At 53.9% G+C, this 24815-nt stretch overlaps 3 protein-coding genes across 5 annotated transcripts; 2 read left to right on the forward strand and 1 right to left on the reverse strand.

Moving 5' to 3' along the window:
- Nucleotides 1-3810: 3810 nt before the first annotated feature.
- On the forward strand, nucleotides 3811-11448 carry NFKBIE (NFKB inhibitor epsilon). The gene is made up of 6 exons (XM_005900083.3): nucleotides 3811-4416; nucleotides 6774-6876; nucleotides 7627-7849; nucleotides 9289-9377; nucleotides 9488-9727; nucleotides 10364-11448. Exons 1-6 carry the CDS (start codon nucleotides 4049-4051, stop codon nucleotides 10427-10429), a joined length of 1089 nt encoding a protein of 362 aa, XP_005900145.1. The 5' UTR covers nucleotides 3811-4048; the 3' UTR covers nucleotides 10430-11448.
- A 558-nt stretch (nucleotides 11449-12006) lies between these two features.
- Nucleotides 12007-15638, forward strand: SLC35B2 (solute carrier family 35 member B2). 3 transcript variants are annotated; one of them, XM_070361311.1, is made up of 4 exons: nucleotides 12007-12411; nucleotides 12949-13145; nucleotides 13321-13471; nucleotides 14126-15638. In XM_070361311.1, the coding sequence occupies exons 1-4, from the start codon at nucleotides 12022-12024 to the stop codon at nucleotides 15062-15064; spliced, it is 1677 nt and encodes a 558-aa protein (XP_070217412.1). In that variant the 5' UTR covers nucleotides 12007-12021; the 3' UTR covers nucleotides 15065-15638. The 3 variants fall into 3 exon arrangements, with proteins under 3 accessions (XP_070217412.1, XP_070217410.1, XP_070217411.1); XM_070361309.1 differs by having other exon boundaries at nucleotides 12270-12411; nucleotides 13317-13471; XM_070361310.1 differs by lacking the exon at nucleotides 12007-12411 and adding an exon at nucleotides 12486-12559 and having other exon boundaries at nucleotides 13317-13471.
- Nucleotides 15639-17413: 1775 nt separating this feature from the next.
- On the reverse strand, nucleotides 17414-23147 carry HSP90AB1 (heat shock protein 90 alpha family class B member 1). The gene is made up of 12 exons (XM_070361308.1): nucleotides 22991-23147; nucleotides 21492-21638; nucleotides 20988-21194; nucleotides 20732-20891; nucleotides 20458-20591; nucleotides 20026-20334; nucleotides 19510-19675; nucleotides 19106-19296; nucleotides 18858-19005; nucleotides 18465-18733; nucleotides 17882-18215; nucleotides 17414-17788 (listed from the first exon to the last, which is right to left on the reverse strand). The coding sequence occupies exons 2-12, from the start codon at nucleotides 21636-21638 to the stop codon at nucleotides 17679-17681; spliced, it is 2175 nt and encodes a 724-aa protein (XP_070217409.1). The 5' UTR covers nucleotides 22991-23147; the 3' UTR covers nucleotides 17414-17678.
- Between the last annotated feature and the right edge of the window lie 1668 nt (nucleotides 23148-24815).

Consider the following 24815-nt stretch of genomic DNA (forward strand, 5'->3'; position numbering starts at 1 on the left):
TTGCCCTAGACTGGAGATCAGGAAACCTGAGAAGAGATTCTTAATCCTGTCTTTGTCATTAGCTGTGTGACCTTGGGCAAATGCCTTCCCCTCTCCGAGCCTTAGTTTCCCCATTTGTGCAGTGAGAAAGTTGACTGAACAATCTCTAAAGCTCTGACTTTGGGTGTAGGAGGCCAAGTCATAGGTCACAGGCCAGGCTGAGTGACTGCAGGTCGCCTGTCCCTTCATGTCATCCACCCACAGTGCTCTTTCCTACCCCAGTTAGGGGCAGAAAGAAAGCTGCCATTCATTCATTCCTGAATGCACCCATTCAATAAAAAAGTATTAAGAATCTACTGTGCCCTGTATAGAAAGGCAAAATACAATTTCCCATCTTCAAGGAGCACAAAGTCTAACGGGGAAGAAGGACATGGAAGCCTGTCATTATGAAAGAATAAGATGAAGGCTGTGCTTGATCCATCTGTGTGCACAGTCCCAAGGAAGGCTGTTGTGTGTCATATGCTACATTAGTCTTTGACATATAGTGACTTTCCCCATTTACCCACAAGGAACCAAGGCAGAGAGGAGGTGAGGGGCTTACTCAAGGTCACCTGCTGATACTCACAGAGTGGTCCTAGAATCCAGACCTTTCCCATTCAAAAGTCCATGGGGATATTCAGGGGTCGGAGGTCAGCTTGAGGCAAAACCTGGATATCTGATCTTTGGGAATAGAGGACAAGCCCACTGCTCTGCCGACAGTCCTGCCCCTCATCTGGGGCAGAAGAGCCTCTGCCTTCACCCACACACCCACCCCTCTACTCTTGGTCCTGTCTCCACGTTGCTACTCTTCTCTTTCCAGGGAAGGTGAAGGGGGCTCTCAGTCTGCCTGTCACCTCAGTACTACCCAGCCTGTGTGATCCTCCCCAGGTCAGTGAGTCCATCCTCCCTGCCCAAACCAAGGGAGAGTATGATCCCAAAAGGCATGGTTCTCCTTCATCCCCATGGCAGAGGAGGAATCTCACTTGCTGGCTCATTTCAATATCTCTCTCCTACCCATAATTTTTGAGAAGTCCTGCCCACAACTAATTCTAACTCCTCTTCTGGTTTCAGTTCATTTCACCTAATTCAGGACTTACTGCAGATAGAGAGCAGAGGTCCTAATCCTGGCCTTTCCTAACCCAGATAGGATCTTCACACTCCCCATTTAGTTGTTCTAATCTTCCTCCTGTCCTCCAGCCCCACTGCCTTCCTGGCTCCACTTCAGGGGGCTTTGGAAGAGAGATAGCTCAACTTCTTTTGGCCAACCCCAGAGCTTTCAAGAGATAAAAGACCACCTCCCCTTTCTCCATACACATGCATTACCCCTCCTTGGAAGCCCAGAGAAAAAAGGGGGCTGTGGAAGGAGCCAGCTGACCAGCTGGTCACCATGGCAACTGGGCCTGTTTCCTGAAGATGAGTCTGGCTGGAGTGGGCAGAGATGGGGAGTGGGAGCGTGACAAAGGGAACCAGAAAACAAGAGAGAGAAGAGGACCTTGGAGAAGACTGGGTGGGACTGAGGGAATGAAGACAGGACCTGGATCATGCTGTGACTTGAGTCAAAGTCCCCAGGTCATCTTTCCAGATGACACTGCCATGATCCCTGTCCCCATTCCTAAATTGTACTGAGAAGGGCTTCCTATTGGAGTGCAGACTAGGTGCTGGAAGCAGTCAGTGACTCAATGCTGACCTCATGTGGCCAGAAAAGGGGCTGCCACATACGTGTTAGGATTTAGAGCCAGACACGGGTAGGTTTCTGCTAGGTTAATGGGGTAGGTTTTTCCTTAAAATCAGCCTCTGGGTATAACAGAGGTGCTCACTGCACACCCTTGAGTTCTTGTGTCCTTGGAAAGGGCTCGGATGCTCCCAACTTCTTAGACCTTCATGAAGGAAAGAAAGTCACTGAAAACATTGTTTGTTTGTTTGTTTGTTTGTATTTGGCTGCACCTGCACCGGGCTTAGTTGTGGCATGCAGGATCTAGTTCCTTGACAAGGAATCGAACTTGAGCCCCTGAACTGGCAGCTCAAAGTCTTAACCCTTGGACTACCAGGGAAGTCCCTCACTGAAAACATTTTTAAAGTTTTGTATCAGGAACAGGAAAACACAGCTCTACACTTTCAGATTGTTTGACCTTGGGCAAGTCAAGTCACCTTTCTGGGCCTCAGCTTCCCAGCTTTAAAATGGAGATGATTTTGAAGTGGTTAAGGTTTGTATTTTTGCTCCAGCCTTTGAGATTGGGAGAGGAACAGGTCAGGGGAGGAAGTTGAGGATGTCTGAAGTCACAGTGACCCCAAGGGAAGGAGATGCCTCATTTTCCTTGGGCTTTCCCCTCATGGCTCTTCACCCTCTCATGCTCAAAACATCCTCCCCACTCCAGCCTTCAGTGGGGGATGGAGACCAGTGGGTCACCTCCTCCAATCTGTCCTCCCATCTCCCTTCTCCCTCCACTCACCCCCTTCCCAGAGACTAGGTACTTCTTCCCAGCCCTCTTCCCTTCCCATTTCCAAATCAAATGGAACCCCCTCTACCGCTCACCCCATTGGGTAGTTGGCCCCATGTTGTACCCCTCCAGCATCCTGTTCTCACTCCTATCTTAGCCCAATCACTCTGTGTTAACTGCTAGGGGACTTTGAAGGCTGGAACCATGGGACAGGTTTTTTGTTTGTTTGTTTGTTTGTTTGTTTGGAGCGGGACGGGGGATGGTAGTTGTTGGTTATTACTGTTACTGTGAGCCTCCGTTTTGCTTCCAACAGAGAGAACAATGTCAGGCATATAGAAGAAGCTCCTTATGTGTCTATCAAATGGATGAATAAAATGAGGTTTCATGGGGAGGGTGGGAGGGAAACTGGTTAGTAGCTGCGTGTTCACACCCCAGCTTCCTTCCTTCAAAGCCAGAGTTGGGAAAGGGAGATGTTTTCTTGGGGGTGATTTTTCTAAGAGCATTTCTGGAACTTGGGGTAGGGGATAAATCTTGGGCAGCTGATCCCACATGGGTGGGATTTGCCTACAGCCTCCTGAGGCTAGGCCCAGGGAAAATAGGGATGGGGAAGGGGAAAAGATGTCCTGGTATTAGGGCTGAGGCTGCCAAGGGGACCTCAGCAGAGTGCTGCCCAGAATGTCTGGGGCCTCCCCATCCTGGCCCCGCCATGAGGAACTACACTTGCCCAACCAGATGCTGTTACTGTCTGAGACCAGTATTTCATCCCTGTGAGGAATGACCACTCTGCTTTTTTAGACCACAGTCTTTTCAACAGAAAAACCACTTGCGAAAAGCACATCCTCATGTCCAATTCTATGTGATCTGAAAAACTGACACAGGAGACTTTGTATCCAGAACCCAAAGGGAGAACTCCTTTAAAGACATGGGTGTCCCCTTTGTCTCCGGGAAAAGCAAGAGAAATTGAGAGTAGTGGGCCGGGGACAGGTAGCAACGCTTCCCCGTCCCACCTTCCACCTGCCCTCCCCAGAAGACGCCCAGCTTGTGCAGATGATTAACATATGTTCCTCTTAAACGAAAGAATAAATGAATGGGAAAATGAATGAAGAAAACAGAGGAAGTGAAGGAAGGAAAGAAAGAATGCATGGAATTAATACATGGAATGAAGGGAGGGGGATAGAGTGAATGAATGGACGGTTGGATGAATGAATGAATGGGTGAGTTAACGCAAGAGTGAGTCAGGACCGGGGAACCCCTGACTCGGAGCCAAAGCAGAGGGCGGGGTAAGGGGGATTCCGAAGGGCGGGGCCTCCGTCCGGAAGCGCGGCGCCTGCCGGGGGCGGGGCCTGAGGGCGGGGCGAGCGAGTGTGTCTCACTGGGCTGCCCAGCTGCCCCGAGTAGCGGCTGCCGCGGACCCCGCCGCCGCTCCGAACCTCGTCCACGCTTCTCGCCGAGCCCCTGAGGCCCCCCCCGCAGCCCGGGAAGGAGGCCATTTCGGGTCCCTCACCCGCTCTGTGAGGCGGACCTGCAACCCGGAAAGGCGGCGAGGAGTCGGATCCTGCTGGGACCGGGCCCGGCGGGCCGGCGCCGCGGGGATGTCGGAGGCGCGGAAGGGGCCGGACGAGACCGATGAAAGCCAGTATGACTCGGGCATCGAGTCTCTGCGCTCCCTGCGCTCCCTGCCCGAGTCCACCCCGCGCCCAGCCTCGGGGCCCTCAGACGGCGGGGGCCCCCAGCCCTGGATTCATTCTCCGGGAACCGCCAAGGAGCCAGAGGAGAAGGAAGACACGGACGGGGAGCGGGCTGACTCCACCTACGGCTCCTCATCACTCACCGAGCCCCTGTCCTTGTCGGGAGACCCCAGGACCGAGGACGCAGTTCCAGACTCACCGCTCCCCGTCGCCGGGGCGCTGAGCCCTCAGCAGCTGGAAGCACTCACGTACATTTCCGAGGACGGAGACACGTGAGTATGGGGGCTAGGCTAAGAGAGGACCCCTTCCTCCCTCCCGATGCCAACTCGGGGCCTTCCCCAGGAGCCGCAACCGGCCGGGCATTCCCTATGTGGGGATCCCTAAAGGCACCAGCTCTGGAAGGGGCGGTCCCCACTCTCTCTTTCAAACTGAACTCTCAACCCACTTTTGAGCTGTAGCCAGACCCAGTCCAGAGGACCTGGCATCCTCTGTCTGCCCCACCTTTTGGCAGGGCCCTTACCAGGCACCTGGAACCCCAGCTAGCATCTTGGAAATCTACCAGTAACCCATCCCGGGGAAGAGAAAATTCCCCTGACCAGCCCAGTTTTGTTTTGTTTTGTTTTGTTTTTCTCGCTGGAGGACAGGGCATCCTTGTTTGCTTAATATCTGGGATTCCCGGCCTCTGACCTCAGAATGCCCTGTCTCAAAGAACAAGAGGGGCCAGTGACAGGCTGCCAGTGGGCCCAGGAAGCTAGGGTCCGAGGTGCTGCCAGGGGTGCATGGCTGAGGCTGGCCTGTGGAGTAAGTAAGCCAGGCTGGGGCACTCTTGCCCCAGCAGACAGATAGGCGGCTGGTTACTCCAGCTAACTTCCTCCTCTGTTGAGAAAGGGGAAGTGAGGGCTAGAGTCAGCCTTACCGACACTCTCCACCTCCTGAGCCCTGCAAATCCCCCTCACTGTCCTATGTGACCCCTTCACTTCATCCTTCCTCCTCAGGCCCAGGTGGAGCTTGGTGGAGACTGGGCCGGGGCAGGGCCGGGGGGAGGGGTGGTCAGAGAGGCAGGTGAAGTAAGAGGCAGTTGTATGGTAGGGGCTGGCCAGGTGAGGATTTGCCCCTCAGGAAGAAAAGATGGACAAGAGAGGGGGTGGCTGGGATTTGGGGATGGGAAACAGAGTGGAGGGGGGCTGAGGTCCTGGATCTGGGCTGCTGGAATGAACTGGGAGGAGAAGGCAGGAGCCATCTGTCTTGATCTGCTTTTTTGGAGATGCAAAGGTCCTGGGTGGCCTCTGACAGAGACACACTCTGGACCCACTGGGTGACCCTAGGCCTTTTTGTCCTCTGTGCCTAGAGATCACCAGCCCTCAGGCCCACAACCAAGATTGTGCGGGCTCTGTGCAGAATACCTGTGGTTGACCTTTGACCCAGGGAGTGGAGGCTTCGGCCCTGCCCCTCTTGCTTAGCCTCTCAGCCCCAGCTTTAATCGCCTCTAGTTAGAGACAGATGTGGAATCTAGACCTGGTGCTGGGGGGGAGGGAGGTGTCAAGACCCCCAAGGGGGTTCCCTGAGAGGAGCGGCGCTTTCTTCCCTCCGGAGGTGTCTGGGCTGTGGACATATGGAAATGGGAAGAGGAAGTGGGAGGAGGGAGACTGAGGGAGAGAGGGAGGTGGCTGCAGGAATGTGACCAGAGAGCAGGCCCTGGCCGAGGGGATTTCCAGTGCGGTTCCTCCCTCCCTCCCTCCGTCACTCTCTCCTGGGCCTCGCCAGCCACCAAAGCCCGCCCCCCCTCCTGCCCCAAGCAGCCCCCTCCCCAGCCCAGACGGGTCTTTCAGCCAGGCTTCCCCCTGACGAATGCCCCAGCAGCTGCCCGCCCAGGCCTAGACCCTCTGGCTCTGGCTTTCATTTTCCCCACCTGACGTGGGGAAACCCCAGGGCTGGAACTTCCCCTCCTGGCCGCCCCAGGTTAAGGCTCTTTATCCCCCACCCCAGGCACACATTTTCTGCACTGCACAGTCCTCCCCGCAGAAGCACACACAGGAGTGGGGCCCCAGCTCAGGCCCCGGCCCGGCCCTGCAGAATGGCCTCTGGCTGTCCCGTGGAGGGCAGCAGGGTGGGGTGCTGCCCTGTCTCCTTGCTCCTCTTCCAAGAGCTTCTGTCTCCTCTCTTTTGGGAGGTGTTCATGAGGGGACAGAGGGTGACCCCACCCCTGCCCTCTCTGCCCTCCCCACTGAGGGGGGCAGAAGTGGGGAGCCCAGCCCTGGAAACCACCTCTGTGCTACCCCAGCGGCTTTCAGTTTGGCTTTGAGCTGCAGCTGCCTGGTGGGGGCCCCAGGGGGCCAGGGGGGAGCGGGGTGTAGGCAGGGTGGACAGGAAGGACCTTGTCCCGTCAGCACCCTGCCCACATTCTCACTCAGCCAAGGCCCTCCCAAAGGCCAGAGATGGGAACTTGGAGCTTCCACCCTCAGGATCCTGGCTTCCCGCAGCAACCCCCACTTCCTGGCCCAAACTCTCACTTCCTGCACCTACCCTCTGGGTGGCAACTTAGACATTGATGTGTTCCATCTAACCCCAGAACCCCAGCCCACTCTGTCTGGCCTGAGCCCTGACCCCAAACCTTGCCTCTGCCTCCCAGGCTGATCCACCTGGCAGTGATTCACGAGGCCCCCGCCGTGCTGCTGTATTGCCTGGCTCTGCTGCCCCAGGAAGTCTTGGACATTCAGAACAACCTTTACCAGGTGGGTGGAGATGGTGGGCTCAGCCCAGATACCTATGTCTGCCCCAGCAGCCATCCCCAGCCACCAGACAGCATCCTTTGGCTGCTCCCTCAGGGAACCATATGTCAGACACTGGGCAAGAAGCTGAGGACAGAGAGAGAGTAGGAATCAGACCCTGCCCACAAGGTGCTCGAGCCTGGGCTAGAGGACTCGTGTCAACACGTAATGACACAGCACGGTGACGAGAGTCGTGATAGAGACACATGCCGGCTGCTGTGGGAACCACTGTCTGTGGGAAGCAGCCAGGGAAGGTGTTAGTACAGGACATGATGTCTGCAGGGAGCATTCAAGGAGGAGTGTGCCGGGCAGAGCCTGCCTGATGCCTCTGTCGCCTCCCTCTGAGACCTCAGCCCCTCACCTAGGATAACAGGCCTCCCCAGAGGATGAGAAGCTAGATTCTGCTCCCACCCCATCACCATCACGCCCTGTCCCTCCCTGCCCCGGCTCTGCCCTTTCTCCAGGGTAGGGGGGACAGGGGCGGTGCTAAGGGGACTTCAAGAATAGCAGAGGGCCACTTGCCTTACCCTACCTCCAGAATTGGGGCCCCGAGAGTTTGATAGGGGACAACAGAAGGAAGACCAGAGCCATAGCCTTTATAGGCAGTCCTCAGAGAAGGGGCTGGCTGCTGGCAATTCCCATGCCCACTCCAGCAGGTTCCCAGAGGTTGCAGCACGTTGCAGCCACCCTGTGACCCTCTCTTTGTGCCTGCAGACAGCACTTCATCTGGCTGTACATCTGGACCAGCCCGGTGCAGTTCGGGCCCTGGTGCTGAAGGGGGCCAGCCGGGTGCTGCAGGACCGACATGGTGACACAGCCCTGCATGTAGCCTGCCAGCGCCAACACCTGGCCTGTGCCCGCTGCCTACTGGAGGGGCAGCCAGAGCCAGGCAGAGGACCACCTCACTCCTTGGACCTCCAGCTGCAAAACTGGCAAGGTACAGGTGGCCTCAAGGCCCATGGGAGGAGGAGGGGACAGGAGACAGGGACCTCACTTTCAGGGAAGGGAGGGCCACAGCTTGTCTATTGATGCAGCTCCAGTTCTAAGCACACAGGTACTCAGAATACCTTTGTTGAATGAAGGAGTGAATTAATGAATGGATTCTGGTTAGAATTTATGGAGAACCTACTATATACTAAGCAGAAGAGCTCAACTTTGCCTTCAAGATGTACAGTTTGGGGGGCTTCCCTAGTGGCTCAGTGGTAAAGAATCCACCTGCCAGTGCAGGAGACACGGGTTCAATCCCTGATCCAGGAAGATCCCCTATGTTGTGGAGCAACTAAGCCCAAGCGCAACTACTGAGACTGTGCTTTAGAGCCTGAGAACTGCAACTGTTGAGCCCACGTGCCACAGCTACCGAGGTCCGGGTGCCCTAGAGCCTGCGATCCGCAGCAAGAGAAGCCACCACGATAAGAAGCCGTAGCACTGGAACTAGCAGAGCAACGCCTGTTGACCACAACTAGAGAAAAGCCCGTGCAGCAACGAAGACCCCAGCACAGCCAAAAACAAATCAATAAATACAATTATAAAAAAAAAGAAAAAAGATATTCAGTTCGACAGAGATGAGATGAACTCATTAATTCATTCAACAAAAATGTACTGAGAACTTTCTCTGTACCAGACATTATTGTAGGAGCCAGACTTGCGTCTGTGAGCAAAACAAGATAATGTCTGAGGCAAACAATGAACATAAGAAGTGAGTTCTCTGGCAGGTTAACAGGCAGTCACTGCTGTGGGGACGGGAGAGCTAGGTGAGGGGACTGAAGTGGGGGGTGGGGCTTGATGGGATTTTTAGTCTTTGTGCTAGCTCCTTGCTGGCCCGGGTGCCCCTCTTCTTAAAAAACTCGATGCAAATTCACATCCTTCATCTCTTTCAAGTCTCTGCTCAAATGTCCCTGCTCCATGAGGGTCTCCCTACCACTCTGTTTTAAAACGAACTAATGAATTAGTTCATTAATTCATTCATTAATTCAGGGGCTGGGGGCCTGAGGATCCCTAGAGCTCTGAGGAAGGTGACTTTTAGAAGGGGCCTGAAGGCAGGTAGAGTTTTACAAAAAGACTGTGTGTGTGTGCACGGACAGGGGAGGCAGCATGTGGTGGGGGAGGGTGTGTGTATGGGGGGGTGTCACTCAGCAACCTGACTCCCGAAGCGTGAAAGTTTCAATAACATGACTGAAAAGGTGGAAACTTTGAGTTCCTTTCCCCCCAGACTTTTGAGGGGTTTTTTGGGTTTGTGTTTTAACAGTCTTGTGATCAGGGGCACTGAGTAGGCAGGGACGGGGCGGGGGGGTCCCTTGGGGCTGAGGGGTAAGGGAGGTCCCTGAAGAAAGGGAGAGCGAGCTGGTAGATGCAACCCCCATCCTCACCCCATCTCAGGTCTGGCCTGTCTCCACATCGCCACCCTGCAGAGGAACCGGCCACTCATGGAACTGCTGCTTCAGAACGGAGCTGACATTGATGTGCAGGTGAGGTGACCCATCAGAGAGCTGCCGGGCCCAGGGCCCAGGCACGGGGCCCCTCTTCTTAGAGGCATGCCTCCTCTGAGGGCCTTGGCTGACATCCTTCTCTCCCCCAGGAGGGCACGAGCGGGAAGACAGCGCTGCACCTGGCCGTGGAGACCCAGGAGCGGGGTCTGGTGCAATTCCTCCTCCAGGCGGGGGCCCGGGTGGACGCCCGCATGCTCAATGGGTGCACGCCTCTGCACCTGGCGGCGGGCCGGGGCCTCAGCGGCATCTCGTCCACCCTGTGCGAGGCAGGTGCCGACTCCCTGCTGCGAAACGTGGAGGATGAGACTCCCCAGGACCTGGCTGAGGACGTAAGAGGCGGACACTCAGCTCTGCTGTCCAGGGCCTCCCACATCCCTAGTGGAGACAGGAGCTAGCACAGCTGAAAGGGCCAAGGAGTTAGGAGCCTGGGGTTGTAATCCACGACTCTGCCACTCTCTCAGCCTGTGTTCTCAGGACCCCGGGCCCGAACTTGGGACTCCTGCAGGAGCCATGCAGCTAAAGCGGGCTGGGTGTGGACAGCCAGGTGCTAGGGCCTGCGGGAAACCAGACAGTCTTTTGTCTGAGGGTCACTTGCTCTACTCAGCTTCACCAGATTCTTGCAGAGGAGGAAGACGGACCCAGTATTTCCAGATCTTGGATTTTTTTTTTTTTAAGAGAGATGAAACCTAGATTTTCTGTAGAGTCTTTTCCATTTTTAAATATGTGATGTAAAAAGAAATTCAAAATGTTTTGTGAGTGCCCTTTCCCACCCTCCACTCCCAAAACGAAAGCAAAAACAGCCCCCAGTTGCCCTGAGGGACCACTGTTTTGGGGATTAGTAGGAAGATTTGCTCCCTGATGTCCTTCAGGGATCACTTGGTGGGGATTAAAGGGCCTAATGGGTCTCCCAGCTCCCGCCTCTGTCCACCGGCCCTAATCTTGCTTCTCTCCATTCCTTTCCTCAGCCCTTTGCCCTATTGCCCTTTGACGACCTGAAGATCTCCGGGAAGCCACTGCTGTGTGCTGACTGAAGCCGGGACAGGCTCTCGGACCCCGGATGCTCCCCCTCTTCCCATCTGGAAGCTGGAGACACAGCTGCTGCAGTCTGGGCCCAGGCCGTGTGTCCTGGGAACTGCTAAGGCCAGAGCCTGGGGCCAGCACAGTCCTGAGCTGAGAGGAACCATCCCAAGTGAGAGAGCCAGTCTGGAAGGAAGAGCTTTGGAGTGGATAGAAGATTCCTCAAAGCCCCAGGCAGTGTGGGCGAAGCCTGTTGACCTCTGTCGAAGATGGCGGGGCTCATCTCTTCCCACGTGGGGTCAGCCTGAAGCTGCCAGCCAGTTAAGACAACATGGACTCTCCCAAATGAGAAGAGATACTGAACTGTGAGTGAGCAGGGCTCTGGAAGGGTTCCAGCTCTCTGCCAAGGAGGACTCTGAAACACTGTTGCTCAAAGACTTCACACAGAAGGCCCTGAACTTCTGGGGAAGGGGAAGTTCAATAACATGACACTAAAACGGCAGAGACTTTTAACTCCCACCCACCCCCACCCCCAGTTGTTTTGCGTGTGCCTGCGTGCGTGCCTGTGTGCACTGGGGATTTCTAGACAGACCTGTCCTGTGACCTTGTGGTGACGGCAGAGAGAAGGAAATTGGTACTTGAGCAGTGTAGGGCCTTGCCAGGGAGGGTAGGGAGGCTGGTGGTCCTCAGGCCTCTCTGTCCAGACCACACTCTTGCCCTTTCTGTGGAAATGCAGAGGATGGAGGAAGAGAAAGAGGAGTGAGAAGATGCAAGTGGGAGGCCTCATCACGGCCCTGGAAGAGCCTGGGGAGAAGGGCTAGCCTGTGAAGAGTACACGAGGGAGCGTGGCTTTGTATGTTTTTTCCTCTCATTCCACATATGTTTGAGGCATCTATTAGGTCAGGTCTGTGTTGTGATAGAATTTGGGGAATAAAGCAGTACAGTTTCTGACCATTTAGAGATTATAGTCTAGTGAGTGAGACAGATTTTTATGTTTAAAATCATAAACATCTAAATAAATATGTAATTGCAAGTTGCAATGGAAGGAAAAGCTCGTGGGAGGGAGAACGATGGACTGGGTGGAGGGCCATACTTGGTGGTCAGGGGAGGCCTGGGTAGGGGACACGTCCTCTGTTGCTCGGTCATGTCCGACTGTGACCCCATGTACTGTAGTCCACCAGGCTCCTTTCCATGGGATTCTCCAGGCAAGAATGCTGGAGTGGATTGTCATTTTTTCCTCCAGGGGATCTTCCTGAGCCAGGGATCGAACCTGCATCTCCTGTGTCTCGACTTGCGTTGGCATGTGGGTTCTTTACCACTGAGCCACCTGGGAAGCTTAAGGAGGGGACAGGGAGAGCTTCCCTGGGGAAAGGTTTTTTGATGATTTAGTAGAACTGGGAGCAGGCCAGTAGGAATCTGCAGGGAATGGATGAGTGGCCGAGGTACACGGGGGACAGGTCATGCACATCCTCAAAGGTCATGGGGATGGGGGGACAGAACTGCTAGCCCAAGCCCCCAAACCAAGTAGACATCTTCTGCCAGAAAACGGGGAAGCGGTAACATAAGGGGGATGTTAAAACGGTAACATAACGGGAATATACTTGGAATGCAGAACCTCCATATCCGCGTCCCTAGGGCGGCAGTGGTCACCGCCACCTCCAGACCGGTGGACAGGGCTGCGGGCGATAACGAAGCGGAGGCGGCACCGGGCTGGAGCTACCGCTTCCCCAGCGACACAGCAGCCGGGCTCCCGCGCGCTGAGCCGCGGCTCCCGCCGGGCCGCGAGGGGGCGCTATGGCACAGCGGCGGCCCAGGGCGCTGCGTGGTCACGGCCGGGGGCGGAGTGGGGGCCGCGGGAGGGAGGCGGGAAGAGCGTTGCACTTCCGCTGGCCGGTGGCTCCTGGAGGCCACAGTGGGAGCGGAGGGAGCGCGCGGCCCGGGGCCCCGCAGTCCCCGGCCCCCCTCCGCCCCACGCAGCCGGGACCATGGACCCCAGGTGGGGACTAGGGGGTGGGGGGAGCGGCGAGCCCACGTGACCGAGCCCCGCGACACGTGACCGCCGCTCCTCCGAGCGCGCGGGGGGCCGGGCGGGGTCCCGGCTCCCGGGCCGGTGGCCGGCCTAGAGCCGCCCGGAGCCTGCGCGGGTGGGGATGCGCCGTGGCCTTGTGCTCCTCGGGGGCTCCAGGAGGATCGGGAGAGAAGTCGCGGGAGGGACCCTGGAGCTTCGGGAGCCCCGAGGGCGGGGTTGGAGGGCGCCGCGCCTCTAACCGGAGCGGCCGGCGGGCGCTGGAGGGAACAGAGGGAACCTGTGTGGCCGGAGGGGCGGGTCCGCTCTTGGGGACGGAGGGAGCCCAGCCTGACTCGCGCCGCCCCCCCCTCCCCCCCCAGGAGAGAGAGAGGCTCTTTGTCCGTGCTGGGCTGCAGCTGAGGGGGGCGGGGAGGAGGCTCCGGGCCCTTCTCCAGTGTCGTCCCCTCAGGAGGGCCCAGAGGGTGAGGAGCTGTACTCTGATCTTTCTGTCCGCCGTGCCCGCAGGTGGTGGGCAGTGGTGGTGCTGGCTGCGCTCCCCTCCCTGGGGGCAGGTGGGGAGAAGAACCCCGAAGCCCCTCCGGAGTCGTGGACTCAGCTCTGGTTCTTCCGCTTTTTGGTGAACGCGGCTGGCTATGCAAGCTTTATGGTGCCTGGCTACCTGCTGGTGCAGTACTTCAGGCGGAAGAACTACCTGGAAACAGGTGTGTGGGGACAGGGTGAGGGAAGTGTGCTTACTCTAGATTAAAAATTAGGAGAGTTGGCCGGCGGTGCAAAGGGGATGTGCTTTGGCAAGCGCGGCAGGGCGGGCTGGCAGCAGTGGGGAAGGTGAAGTGCTGGGAAAGCTTCGGTTTCACCTTATGTATTTTCTCCAGGTAGGGGTCTGTGCTTCCCCCTGGTGAAAACTTGTGTGTTTGGCAATGAGCCCAAGGCCCCGGATGAGGTTCCCCTGGCTGCCCGGGCAGAACCAGCGGAGACCAGTCCCACTTGGCAGGCCCTGAAGCTGCTGTTCTGTGCCTCGGGGCTCCAGGTAGGTAGGTGGGCTCTGCTGCTTTCCCTGGGTGAGGTCCCCGAGGAGCCAGCGCTATCACCCCACCAGTCCCAACAGTTTGCTGGTGGCTGTGTTGTGTGTTCTCCCAGAGGCATACCATCATCTTAGGGGTGGTTGGAGGAAGCACGGTCTTTTCTTTCCTCCTCTCTCTACCCTCCGTGATTTCTCCCTTCCTCTTGTAAATATACCGTAAATGGACTGATAAAATTTTCAGCCTTCCCCCACTACTGCATGTGAGAGGGACACTAACCCCACGGCATGTTGGAGTGGGCACTTCTGTTTCCATTATGCTAAGTTGAACTCACGGGTGTCCGATCTTCGTTAAGAAGTCTAGACCCCCAGAATTGGTTGAAAATAGAAAAGAAAATACTTGGATGGAGTCAGCTCTGACATACCCTACTCTGGGGACATTAGTCATTGTGTTTCACACACACTTGATTCTCAACAAGGTGAGTCCAGGTTTGGGAGAGAAGAGGCAAGTAACTTGTAGTTACTACAGAGAGCTATCTGTCCATTTTAATAATTCTCAACATCATCCTGAGAAAGGAGGAGGTTGTCAGGATGCTTTGGGGCCTGCCTGCTGTTTCCTTCTCTTGAGTATCTTCTCCGCTGTCTCTGCCCTGCCCCATCAAGGTGTCTTATCTGACGTGGGGAGTGCTGCAGGAAAGAGTGATGACCCGCAGCTATGGGGCCACGGCCACGTCACCAGGCGAGCGCTTCTCGGACTCTCAGTTCCTGGTGCTCATGAACCGCATCCTGGCCCTGATGGTGGCTGGCGTCTACTGCATCTTATGCAAGCAGCCCCGACATGGGGCACCCATGTACCGGTACTCCTTTGCCAGCCTGTCGAATGTGCTCAGCAGCTGGTGCCAATACGAAGCTCTCAAGTTCGTCAGCTTCCCCACCCAGGTGCTGGCCAAGGCCTCCAAGGTGATCCCCGTTATGCTGATGGGAAAATTGGTGTCTCGGCGCAGCTATGAGCACTGGGAATATCTGACGGCTGGCCTCATCTCCATCGGGGTCAGCATGTTCCTGCTGTCCAGCGGACCGGAGCCCCACAGCTCCCCGGCCACCACGCTCTCAGGCCTCATCCTGTTGGCAGGCTACATTGCCTTCGACAGCTTCACCTCCAACTGGCAGGACGCCCTGTTCGCCTATAAGATGTCGTCGGTGCAGATGATGTTTGGGGTCAATCTCTTCTCCTGCCTCTTCACGGTGGGCTCCCTGCTGGAGCAGGGGGCCCTCCTGGAGGGCATCCGCTTCATGGGGCGACACAGCGAGTTTGCAGCACACACCCTGCTGCTCTCCATCTGCTCTGCGTGTGGCCAGCTCTTCATCTTCTACACCATCGGGCAGTTTGGGGCTGCCGTCTTCACCATCATCATGACCCTCCGCCAGGCCTTCGCCATCCTCCTTTCCTGCCTCCTCTACGGCCACACTGTCACTGTGGTGGGGGGCCTGGGAGTGGCTGTGGTCTTTGCTGCCCTCCTGCTCCGGGTCTACGCCCGGGGCCGTCTAAAGCAGCGGGGAAAGAAGGCCATGCCAGTCGAGTCATCTGTGCAGAAGGTTTGAGGGCCCAAGGGATGACTGGGACCCGCTCACTGTACCAGTTTTCCTCTCCTACTGTCTCTCCTTGGAGGCAGCTGGCTCCCGGGCAAAATGCAGGTTTCTCGACCAGCGCTGCAGCAGGGGGCAGGGAGCCCAGGAGGCGGCCTTCCCTGTTGCCTTAAGTCACCCAGCCTCCAGTGGGCAGGACTCTCCCCAGGGTGGAGAGAACGGTGGGGGACTGAGAAGGTGGAGGCGCCTTCCGAAGCCCCTCCCTCCTCCGGTTCGCGAAGTCTTGCCTTGGAGGCTGTGCTGGTGCCCCACCTGTGCTTGTCCCCTACCTTGACTACTACCCTTTCAGACTCTGAGACATGCGTTTCTTCCTCTGGTGAGAGAAGCACAAGTGTAGGCTCCCGAGGCTGCTTTCCCAGGAGAGAAAGTGAACGATGGTGCTGTGCTGGGCGAGGGGTTGGGAATCCTGCCCAGCACCACCAGCCCCCCTGCTCCTGGATCCCTAGGCTCTGCCCTATGAACCAGTTGCAGGTTTTGGTACTTTGGAAATATAACTTTTGCTCTTATTTTATTAAATTAAATTGCTGCAGTGGGTTTGGTCCTGTGTTTTGGTTGACTAAGTACAAACATTCAACTTCAGATACTTAAAACTTCCATTAGCTCAGAACAGCCTACAATCTCTGTTTTACAAGTGTCAAATGTTTAACTTGTTTAAATACTGAAAGTGAAAAAAACACAGTGGTTGTTAACATGTACCATTTCTTTGTCCTTGTTTGTGGCCTGGTGGCTGACTGGAAACTGCAGCTCAATGCCCAGCAACACCAGTGAAGCTACCTCATACTGTCAGCCCAGGGAAAGATCAAAACTCAGAAAGTACTGAATGTATGCTTTTGTACTACCATAGTAAACTCAAATTTTGAGTGGAAAATCGTCTGTATGTGCTAAGCTTAGGAAAGGGACTTTTGAAAGTCTGTGCAAAGTTGCTTCAGTTGTGTTCAATTCTTTGTGACCCTATGGACCATAGCCCGCCAGGTTCCTCTGTCCATGTGATTCTCCAAGCAGCAATACTGGAGTGGGTGGCCATTCCCTCCTCCAGGGCATCTTCCCGACCCGGGATTGGATTCACGTTTCTTACCGTCTCCTGCATTGGCAGGTGGGTTCTTTACCACTACACCACTTACCTTCAGTGTTTATCATTATTTTGAAAAAATTGTAGCTAATTCACAATGTTAATTTCTGCTGCACAGCAGTGATTGTTTTACAGTATTTTTCCCCATTATGGTTTATAAGATACTGAATGTAGTTCTCTGTAGGACTGCTTTCTACATAGGAACACTTAGGCCAGCTGACCATAATGCCCCACTCAACCACCAGTCTGTTGTTCATGACTTGATTCAGAGATTGATGTTGTATTTTCCACACATATCCCACATAGGTGGTTATCAAGTGGTATGTCCTCCCTATTAGTATAACCTCCAGTGGCATCCATGTTGCTGCAGATGGCATCACTTCATTGCCAGGGGCCGAGTAGCATTTCACTGTATGTGTACACCTTCCTTACCAGTGACCGTGTGTCCATTCTTGACTACTGTCCATAGCGCTGCGGTGAACGCAGAGGTGTAGGTTTTTATTTGATGTTTTCTCTGGATGTTACGTCCAGGAGTGGGATTGCCTGTTTTAGTTTTCTGAGGAATGTCTTCCACTGTGGCTGCACCAGCTTTGGACCAAGACAACCCAGTCCCACCTGTAGCGTAGGAACGGCCCCTTTTCTCCACACCCTCTCCAGCATGTTACTGCAGCTTTTAAATGATGGCCATTCGGACCCATGTGTGGTAGTACATCATTTTGTTTTACATTTCTCAAATTAGCATCTTGAACATCTTTTCATGCATCTACTGGCCACCTATGTCTTAAGAGAAATGTCTATTTAGTTCTTTGCCCGTTTTTTGACTGGAGTTGAATGAGCTATTTTGGAAATTTAGCTTATGTCTGTTGCATCATTTGCAATTATTTTCTCCCACTTTATGTCTCATTTTATGACTTCTAAATTTACTGGTGATGGTTTTAATATCTTCCTATGTACCGTAACTGGGCTTCCCTGGTGGCTCAGCTGATAAAAAGAATCTGCACATAATGCAGGAGACCTGGGTTGGGAAGATCCCCTGGAGACGGGGACGGCTACCCACTCCAATGGGGTCTCAGGAGTCAGACAAAACTGAGTGGACATGGCTGAACAACTTTGACTTTCACTTTATGTACCATGTTATCTACTCAGAATAATGGCAGGTTAAGATTTGTAAAGGGATACATATAGGATGACTCCGAAGGCAGCACTGTATATACTTAAATCTACGAGAGCAGAACTGTGTAAAAAACCTGCATCTTCTTTATTTTTAATACTTTAATTTCAGAACAAAATAAACAAAAAAAACACAACACACAACATTCAAACCCCATGTCAAACGTGGAGAGAGAGAGGGCTTGAGGTCCATGTATCCTGCCTTAGAAGGACAGAAATAAAACCACTAGACATCAGCAGAGGAAACCATGTGGGCCAGGGCCACTGGGGCTGCTGCTGCAGGAGCCATGGGGACGCTATACAGAGGGAGCAGTCTGCAGGTAGAAACTCCTAATCTACTTCTTCCATGCGAGAGGCGTCCTCGTCACCCTCAAGGGGGGGAATCTCATCAGGAACAGCAGCACTGGGCTCCTCTGCCGTCACCTCATCTTCATCAATGCCTAAGAGCAGGAAAGAAACCACTTGAGATATGCCCCAAAAGCCTTCAAACGCGCCCGACACACCTTGCTGCTTGAGAGCACAAGGGCACTCACCCAGGCCGAGCTTTATCATGCGGTAGATGCGGTTGGAGTGGGTCTGGGGATCCTCAAGCGAGAAGCCAGAGGAGAGCAGTGCAGTTTCGAACAGCAGCACCACCAGGTCCTTGACGGCCTTGTCGTTTTTGTCCGCCTCTGCCTTCTGCCGCAGGGTCTCCACGATGGGGTGGTCAGGGTTGATCTCCAGGTGCTTTTTGGCCATCATGTAGCCCATGGTCGAGTTGTCCCGAAGCGCCTGGGCTTTCATGATGCGCTCCATGTTGGCGGTCCAGCCGTAGGTGCTGGTCACGATGCAGCAGGGTGACGACACAAGCCTGTTGGAGATCGTCACCTGAGGGCAGTCAGAAAAACTCATTATATTTCCAATTACCACCTCAAGGCAAAGATGCTTCTGTCCACTTTTTGGAGAAAAGATGCCTCATCTTTGCTAAGCTCTATAGAAATACCAATCTTGGAATAAAAAATAGGAGGGCACTAAACAAATTAGGCTGCCTAAACCACTAACTGTAGCAGCCAAAGATGGAAGGAAACCACTCTGAAGGCATCTCTAACAAGGTAACTTAGTTTCATAATGGCTTACCTTCTCCACCTTCTTATCCAGGATCTCCTTCATGAGTTTGCAGAGGTTCTCAAACTTTGCCTTGCTCTCCTCCATCTTCTTCTTCTCCTCCTCATCCTCGGGCAGCTCCAGGCCCTCCTTGGTCACAGAGACTAGACTCTTCCCATCAAACTCCTTGAGCTGCTGTACACAGTACTCATCGATGGGCTCTGTCATGTACACCACCTCAAAGCCCCGCTTCCGCACGCGCTCCACAAATGCAGAGTTGGCAACCTGCTCTTTGCTCTCACCTGTAGGATTACTCAGTGTGACTCCAGGGCCAAAATGCCTCATCCTGCCAGTTCCCCAGGACCCTTGAGTGTTCTCCCCACACCTCTAAAAAAAGGCTTTGATCAGACCCAGGTTCCAACGCACCAGTGATGTAATAGATGGACTTCTGCGTCTCCTTCATGCGAGACACATATTCTGAGAGAGAAGTCATCTCGTCTCCAGACTGGGACGTGTGATAGCGCAGCAGCTCAGAAAGGCGTCGCCGGTTAGTGGAGTCCTCATGGATTCCAAGCTTTATGGGTAGCGGAAAAAAATCATTTTGTTAGGAAATAACTTCTTCTCCTCTAACCGAATGAAAAAAACCCATTATTAAGCAAGTACTTGCTGCTTACCTTCAGGTTTTTAGAGAACGCCTCATAGAATTTCTTATAGTTCTCCTTGTCTTCTGCTAGCTCAGAGAAGAGCTCAAGGCACTTCTTAACAATGTTCTTACGAATAACCTTCAAAATTTTGCTCTGCTGGAGCATTTCTCGGGAGATGTTCAGGGGGAGGTCTTCAGAGTCAACCACCCCACGGATGAAGTCTGAAATCAAAATATGGAAGCTGGGTTTTAAAGATACAGGAGTCGCCAGGATAAAGATAAAAGATATATAAGGTCATCTGGATTCAACAGAAGGACCGATTTTCTCACCAAACTTTCACTTGTTGTGCTGCAGAGGATCCTTAATCTAAGATAAAGACTCCAGTCCCCCTGAGAACGCTGAAACGAACTACATTAGGGCAAAAAGATACTCACTGAGATATTCCGGAATCAACTCATCACAGCTGTCCATGATGAACACACGGCGGACATACAGTTTGATGTTGTTCTTTTTCTTTTTGTTCTCGAAGAGGTCAAAAGGAGCCCGACGGGGGATGAACAGCAGTGCTCTGAATTCCAGTTGACCTTCTACAGAGAAGTGCTGAAAGAAATCCAAGATAAGCCAACTATGTACTTAAGAGTGGCTTCTGGTCCCAATACCAAAATGTCCAGTTATTTGAAACAAAAACCTTCTTATCCCTGTAGAGAAAATTTAAGCCCTAATGCCCTAAGTGAATCTAACTACAAGCACTGTATAACCTTTGGGTCAAAGACTCCAGGTGGGTAAAGCCTCCAGAGACAGGTCACAGGGGAAGATGTCATTTCTCCGCCCTGGAAGGGTCCATTTGCAAATAAACTCAGCATTCACAGTTCCCAGCTACCAACCAGTTGGGTAAGTTCCATTTGTCCGTATCAGCGCTTCCTATTGAGCCAACAAGCAAGACTTCTTACCTTCACTGCCAAGTGATCTTCCCAGTCATTGGTAAGACTCTTGTAGAACTCTCCATATTCCTCCTGGGTGATGTCATCAGGGTTCCTGGTCCAAATGGGCTTGGTCTTGTTCAGTTCTTCCTGATCAATGTACTTCTCCTTTATCTTCTTTGTCTTCTTTTTCTTATCTTTGCCACTATCATCCTCCTCGTCTGAGCCCACATCTTCAATCTTAGGCTTCTCTTCATCATCTTTATCTTCCTCTTCTTTCTCACCTTTCTCTTCTTCAGCCTCATCATCACTGATTTCCTTCTCACGTTCTTTCTCCAGCTAGAAGGATCAAAGATGACAGTTTCAGAGTGCAAAAAAAAAAAAACAACAAAAAAAACCCAAAGTCCATGCAATTCTCTAAAGCAGCAGTTACCTGCACTTGAGTTACCAGTCCATACTCACATAAAGTGTGATGGGATAGCCTATGAACTGAGAGTGCTTCTTCACCACTTCTTTGACCCGCCTCTCTTCCAAGTACTCTGTCTGGTCTTCCTTCAGGTGGAGAATCACTTTGGTACCACGGCCAATAGGCTCACCTAGAAAAAATTAATCAGAACAATATAAAAAACTAAATAAACGCAGAACTATAACTGCTTTACACATACAATACTCAAGATCTTCATTACTGTTTCCCCAGAATTCTAATCCAGACACCTTAACAGGAAAGCCAGCTTACCATGGTCAGCACGGACAGTGAAGGAACCTCCAGCAGAAGACTCCCAAGCATACTGTTCATCATCGTTATGCTTTGTGATCACAACCACTTTCTCTGCCACTAGATAAGCAGAGTAGAAGCCCACACCAAATTGCCCAATCATGGAGATGTCTGCACCAGCCTGCCAAAAAGTTTAAAATAGTCAAACTCAAGTTTCAAAGAAATGGCAAAGCAAACACCAATAATATAAATGGGCTGTGCCTAACCAACCACGTACCTGAAGAGCCTCCATAAACGCTTTAGTGCCAGACTTGGCAATGGTTCCCAAATTATTTACAAGATCAGCTTTGGTCATGCCAATGCCTGTGTCTACCAGAGTCAGAGTACGCTCCTGGGGGTTTGGGATGATGTCAATTTTCAGCTCTTTACCACTGTCCAATTTGGAAGGGTCTGTCAGGCTCTCATAGCGAATCTTGTCTAAGGCCTGAAAAGTACAAAATTGCAGTTTTACAATTCTGCTTCTTCAAAACCCATCTCACCCAAAAGAAAGTTTTTTAAACTCCCCAAATACCCTAATTCTGATTACTCCTTTAGCTTGTAGGTTGAGGATGACATCCAGTGGGTTACAGTATCCTATCTATCCACAGAGAGCAAGACAATACTTTTTGGAATGGCAGTTAAATTTATATCACCTTTATCAGCCAAACCACCCCACTTTCCGTCTCTTAGAATACTTGAGAAACAAAAAACCAACGTCAATGAAGACATTCAGGGCACTCACATCAGAAGCATTACTGATCAACTCCCGAAGAAAAATTTCCTTGTTGGAATAGAAGGTGTTGATAATAAGAGACATGAGTTGGGCAATTTCTGCCTGGAAGGCAAATGTCTCCACCTCCTCCTCTCCATGGTGCACTTCCTCAGGCATCTAAAATAAAAAGGCAAGAATTTAAGACTCCTCAAGTTCACCCTCAGCCACAATACACATGAAGAGACTCTATTCATACTGTTTTGAGCTGGGTACTAAGACTGGAAAATCCTCCCCTCTATCAATTTCAGGCAGCACCCTTAGAAACAATGGGGCGAGGGACGCGCTGACACATTGAACAAATTGCATTAATGTTTCTTATAAGGTATTTTGAAGCCAAACTCCTGTTAAGTGAATCATAGATCAGCACAATCTAGTTTGTTAGGCATTCCAATCCAGGTATCTCGAAAACGAGGTAAATTCACACATATTTAAATACGCAGATTACTGACTATAGTTCCACCTTCAAGGTTAACAGGTTTCACATTAAAGGGCAATGATTTAAAACTGTCCTCCCATTAGGTAACTCAAAGGAGATAATATGGTACTGCTGCCTCCCGTAGTAGGGACAGCTAACTCGAGATTGGCGGGATGCCTATCCAGGTGGGCTATAAAGACAAAGAACAGATAAAGAAAGGGCTCCATCGTGACCCCTCTGCACACGTGACTGACGCTCAAGACCAAACCAAACACTAAGATAGTGCCCTTAGTCTGCCGGGACGACTCTCGTCACGGCTGGACATGCGTCGACCATGCGAGGAGGGGGCGCCACCGCGCAGCCTCCCTTGGCCCCAACATCCGGGCACCAGGGCGGGGCGCCGGGCTCCAGAAGCTTCCAGAACAATCTCAGCTCTCGGAGAGGGGCGGGGGAAAGGACGTGCCCACGAATACCAGAGCCTGCCCCCTCCGCTCGCCAGCCCCTCCTCCACCGAGACGAAGGAAAGATCTAGAAGGATGGAGGAAGCAAGATATACGCCGCCGGCGACCGAAAACGGAGCTCTTCGCAGACCCTCACGGAAAAGCCCCGAACAAAAGGACTTTAAAAAAATTGCGTCCGATAGAACAAGTGGCAAAACCTGGTCATGACCAGCCCTGCTGAGTCACAGCGGGCGCGCCCACCCAACCCGCTCGGGGACCCTCCGGCGCCCCGTAGCCGCGTCCGGAAGTGGAGAGGCAAGCATGGCAGCGTCCCGGGCCGGCGCGGCCACCACGTGCAGTGCCTACCCCGCGCCCCATTCTGCGGCCCCACAAAACAACGCTTAATATCTGCGGAAAAGCAGCCCCGCCGCCAACCATAGAAAAGAGTCTAAACTCAAGAGCTCGCTCCCAGGCCTCCCCCAAGAGAAGAAATGGGAGCGCTACGCCAGAATCCGCCCCAATACGAGATGTAGGTCTCGGAAAGGACGCGTATACCGAAAGCAACGCGAAAGAACAAGATAACCTGAAAAGCCCACATGAGATCGAAGCCTTACCTTTAAGGATAAGAATCACAGGTACTAGAGAACACCAAGCGGGCAATGGCTGCCTCGGGCTCACGCGCCGCAAGAAAGCTGCGCGGGGGTGACTCAAGAGAACGGCTGTGTGCCCCCAATCGGCTTATATAAGGCGAAGCACCACCCAGCTGCCCGCCCCCGGATCCCTCCGCCTTAAAGGAGGATGCCTGTCGGCCGCGCACCTGCCGCCGCCCGCCCGCCCACCTTAACGTCACGGTCCAAAATAGGGGAGGGGACCGTGAAAGGCGGGAGCCGCCGGCCCTGAGAGTACACGTATTTACTCATGTTCACAGCCCCGTCTCCGCGCTCCTAAAACAGGACACCATCAGAAACACATGTTGGGAGTCCTCATGTAACATAAACGGTGGAACTAGAGGCGAGGATTCCCCACTGATCTCTGTAAAAACCTGCAGGGCAGGCGTCTCCACTCCCGAGAGTCCCAGCCTCGGGACTAAGGTCCAAGCCTAAACAGGGGTCACCCACTCCCCTCTACGCTCCGCGGCTTGACCTCCTCATTAGAAGCTGCCCTACAGATACTCCAATTGCCTGATACGGGAAAGGGGTCTTTTCCGCGAGCGTTGCGGAATTAAAGAGGTCCCACTTCGTGGGCATACCCGGAATACAGGCCCTCCCGGGGGCGGGCCAGCGTTTCGCCGCAAGGCGTGGCTCCGGCTGCGGGTCGGGCGCTGGCTCCAGCCGGCGAGGGGACTCTTTGCCTGCACACGCGGCGGAAGGAGCCAGGGCGGCGGTGCTGCGACACTTCCAGCAGCTTCCAGACCGGCCAGGGCGGCCCTGCCCCGCCCCTTCCCTCGAGGCCCCGCCCCTCCCTCTGCGGCCTGGGCTGTGCCTCTGCGGCGGCTTCGCCCCGCAACCGCACTGCTGGGATCCTGGGGACCAAGTGGGCTATACCCTCATTTCCTCCAGGAAACTGCAGAGGGGGCGCATTACCCTACCCGCCAGGCCCAGCTAGCCTGGCACTGCGTCCGGGGTGGGGTGGAGCGGGGATGACCCCACTTCTCCCCCTTTCGATCACACAGCACACCGGCCGGTGGGGCGGCTCTGAGGGTACCGCCTTCAGAGAGCAGACTCTGGGGATGGGGTCGCTTACCCGACGGACCGCTCCCACCCTCCACCCCCAGTTTCTGCAGCCGCCCACAGGTGAGGGAGCGCAGAGACTTGCATATCGAGTTGTTTCTCAGTCTGGCTTCCTTGTTCTTTTTTTCCCACCCTTTTCCCTCCTCCTGCAGCTGCCTAGATCTGGGAAGTCGGGTCTCCCAGGAGCCTCAAGGCCATGGGCCTGCCCAGGGAGTGCCAGAGGGCCAGGGACGCCCTCCTCTGATGTCTCTGCCCCGTTTGCGTGCCCTCCAGCTGGTGAGCTGGCCTTACTTTTCCAAGGCCTTATTTCTGAAGCCTCCTTTACGCAGATCCCCTCCAGAAGAGAATGGCCCCTCCCTACGCTGTGACTTTGTGGATGTCCAGCAACTCCCTTCGTGGCCTGCTTTGTCGGTCCCTGGCATGCTGGGGAGAAGTTCCCCCACCACCCACCCGCGGACCTCCCTCAGCAGCCCTGGTGCCCAGTCTCATTCTTTCACATTTTCTTTGTTCATACGTTGAGTTCCAGGGAACAAAGGACCCTTCCTTCCCTTCTCCTTGGCCCACACTCCAGACCTCAACAGCTCTGCCCCCATTACCTCAATTTCATCTCTCCATAGACTTCTACTTCTCTTCATTATGGTCTGGGATAAGCCTGTGGCTGGGAGAAGTCAGTGAGTGTGGGAAGGGGCGTGGGCGCTGCTGCTAGGAG

This window comes from Bos mutus, chromosome 23 (assembly GCF_027580195.1).
Source record: "Bos mutus isolate GX-2022 chromosome 23, NWIPB_WYAK_1.1, whole genome shotgun sequence".
Lineage (NCBI taxonomy): Eukaryota > Metazoa > Chordata > Mammalia > Artiodactyla > Bovidae > Bos > Bos mutus.

Coding starts and splice junctions, on each gene's coding strand:
- NFKBIE (XM_005900083.3), top strand. CDS start 4,049: ATGTCGGAGGCGCGGAAGGGGCCGGACGAGACCGATGAAAGCCAGTAT. Junction 4,417..6,773: donor ATTTCCGAGGACGGAGACAC/GTGAGTATGGGG, acceptor TCTGCCTCCCAG/GCTGATCCACCTGGCAGTGA. Junction 7,850..9,288: donor CCAGCTGCAAAACTGGCAAG/GTACAGGTGGCC, acceptor ACCCCATCTCAG/GTCTGGCCTGTCTCCACATC.
- SLC35B2 (XM_070361311.1), top strand. CDS start 12,022: ATGCAGAACCTCCATATCCGCGTCCCTAGGGCGGCAGTGGTCACCGCC. Junction 12,412..12,948: donor GCCGGGACCATGGACCCCAG/GTGGGGACTAGG, acceptor CCGTGCCCGCAG/GTGGTGGGCAGTGGTGGTGC. Junction 13,472..14,125: donor TCTGTGCCTCGGGGCTCCAG/GTAGGTAGGTGG, acceptor TGCCCCATCAAG/GTGTCTTATCTGACGTGGGG.
- HSP90AB1 (XM_070361308.1), bottom strand. CDS start 21,638: ATGCCTGAGGAAGTGCACCATGGAGAGGAGGAGGTGGAGACATTTGCC. Junction 20,892..20,987: donor CGTTTATGGAGGCTCTTCAG/GTACGTGGTTGG, acceptor ACTTTTTGGCAG/GCTGGTGCAGACATCTCCAT. Junction 20,335..20,457: donor GCTATCCCATCACACTTTAT/GTGAGTATGGAC, acceptor TGATCCTTCTAG/CTGGAGAAAGAACGTGAGAA.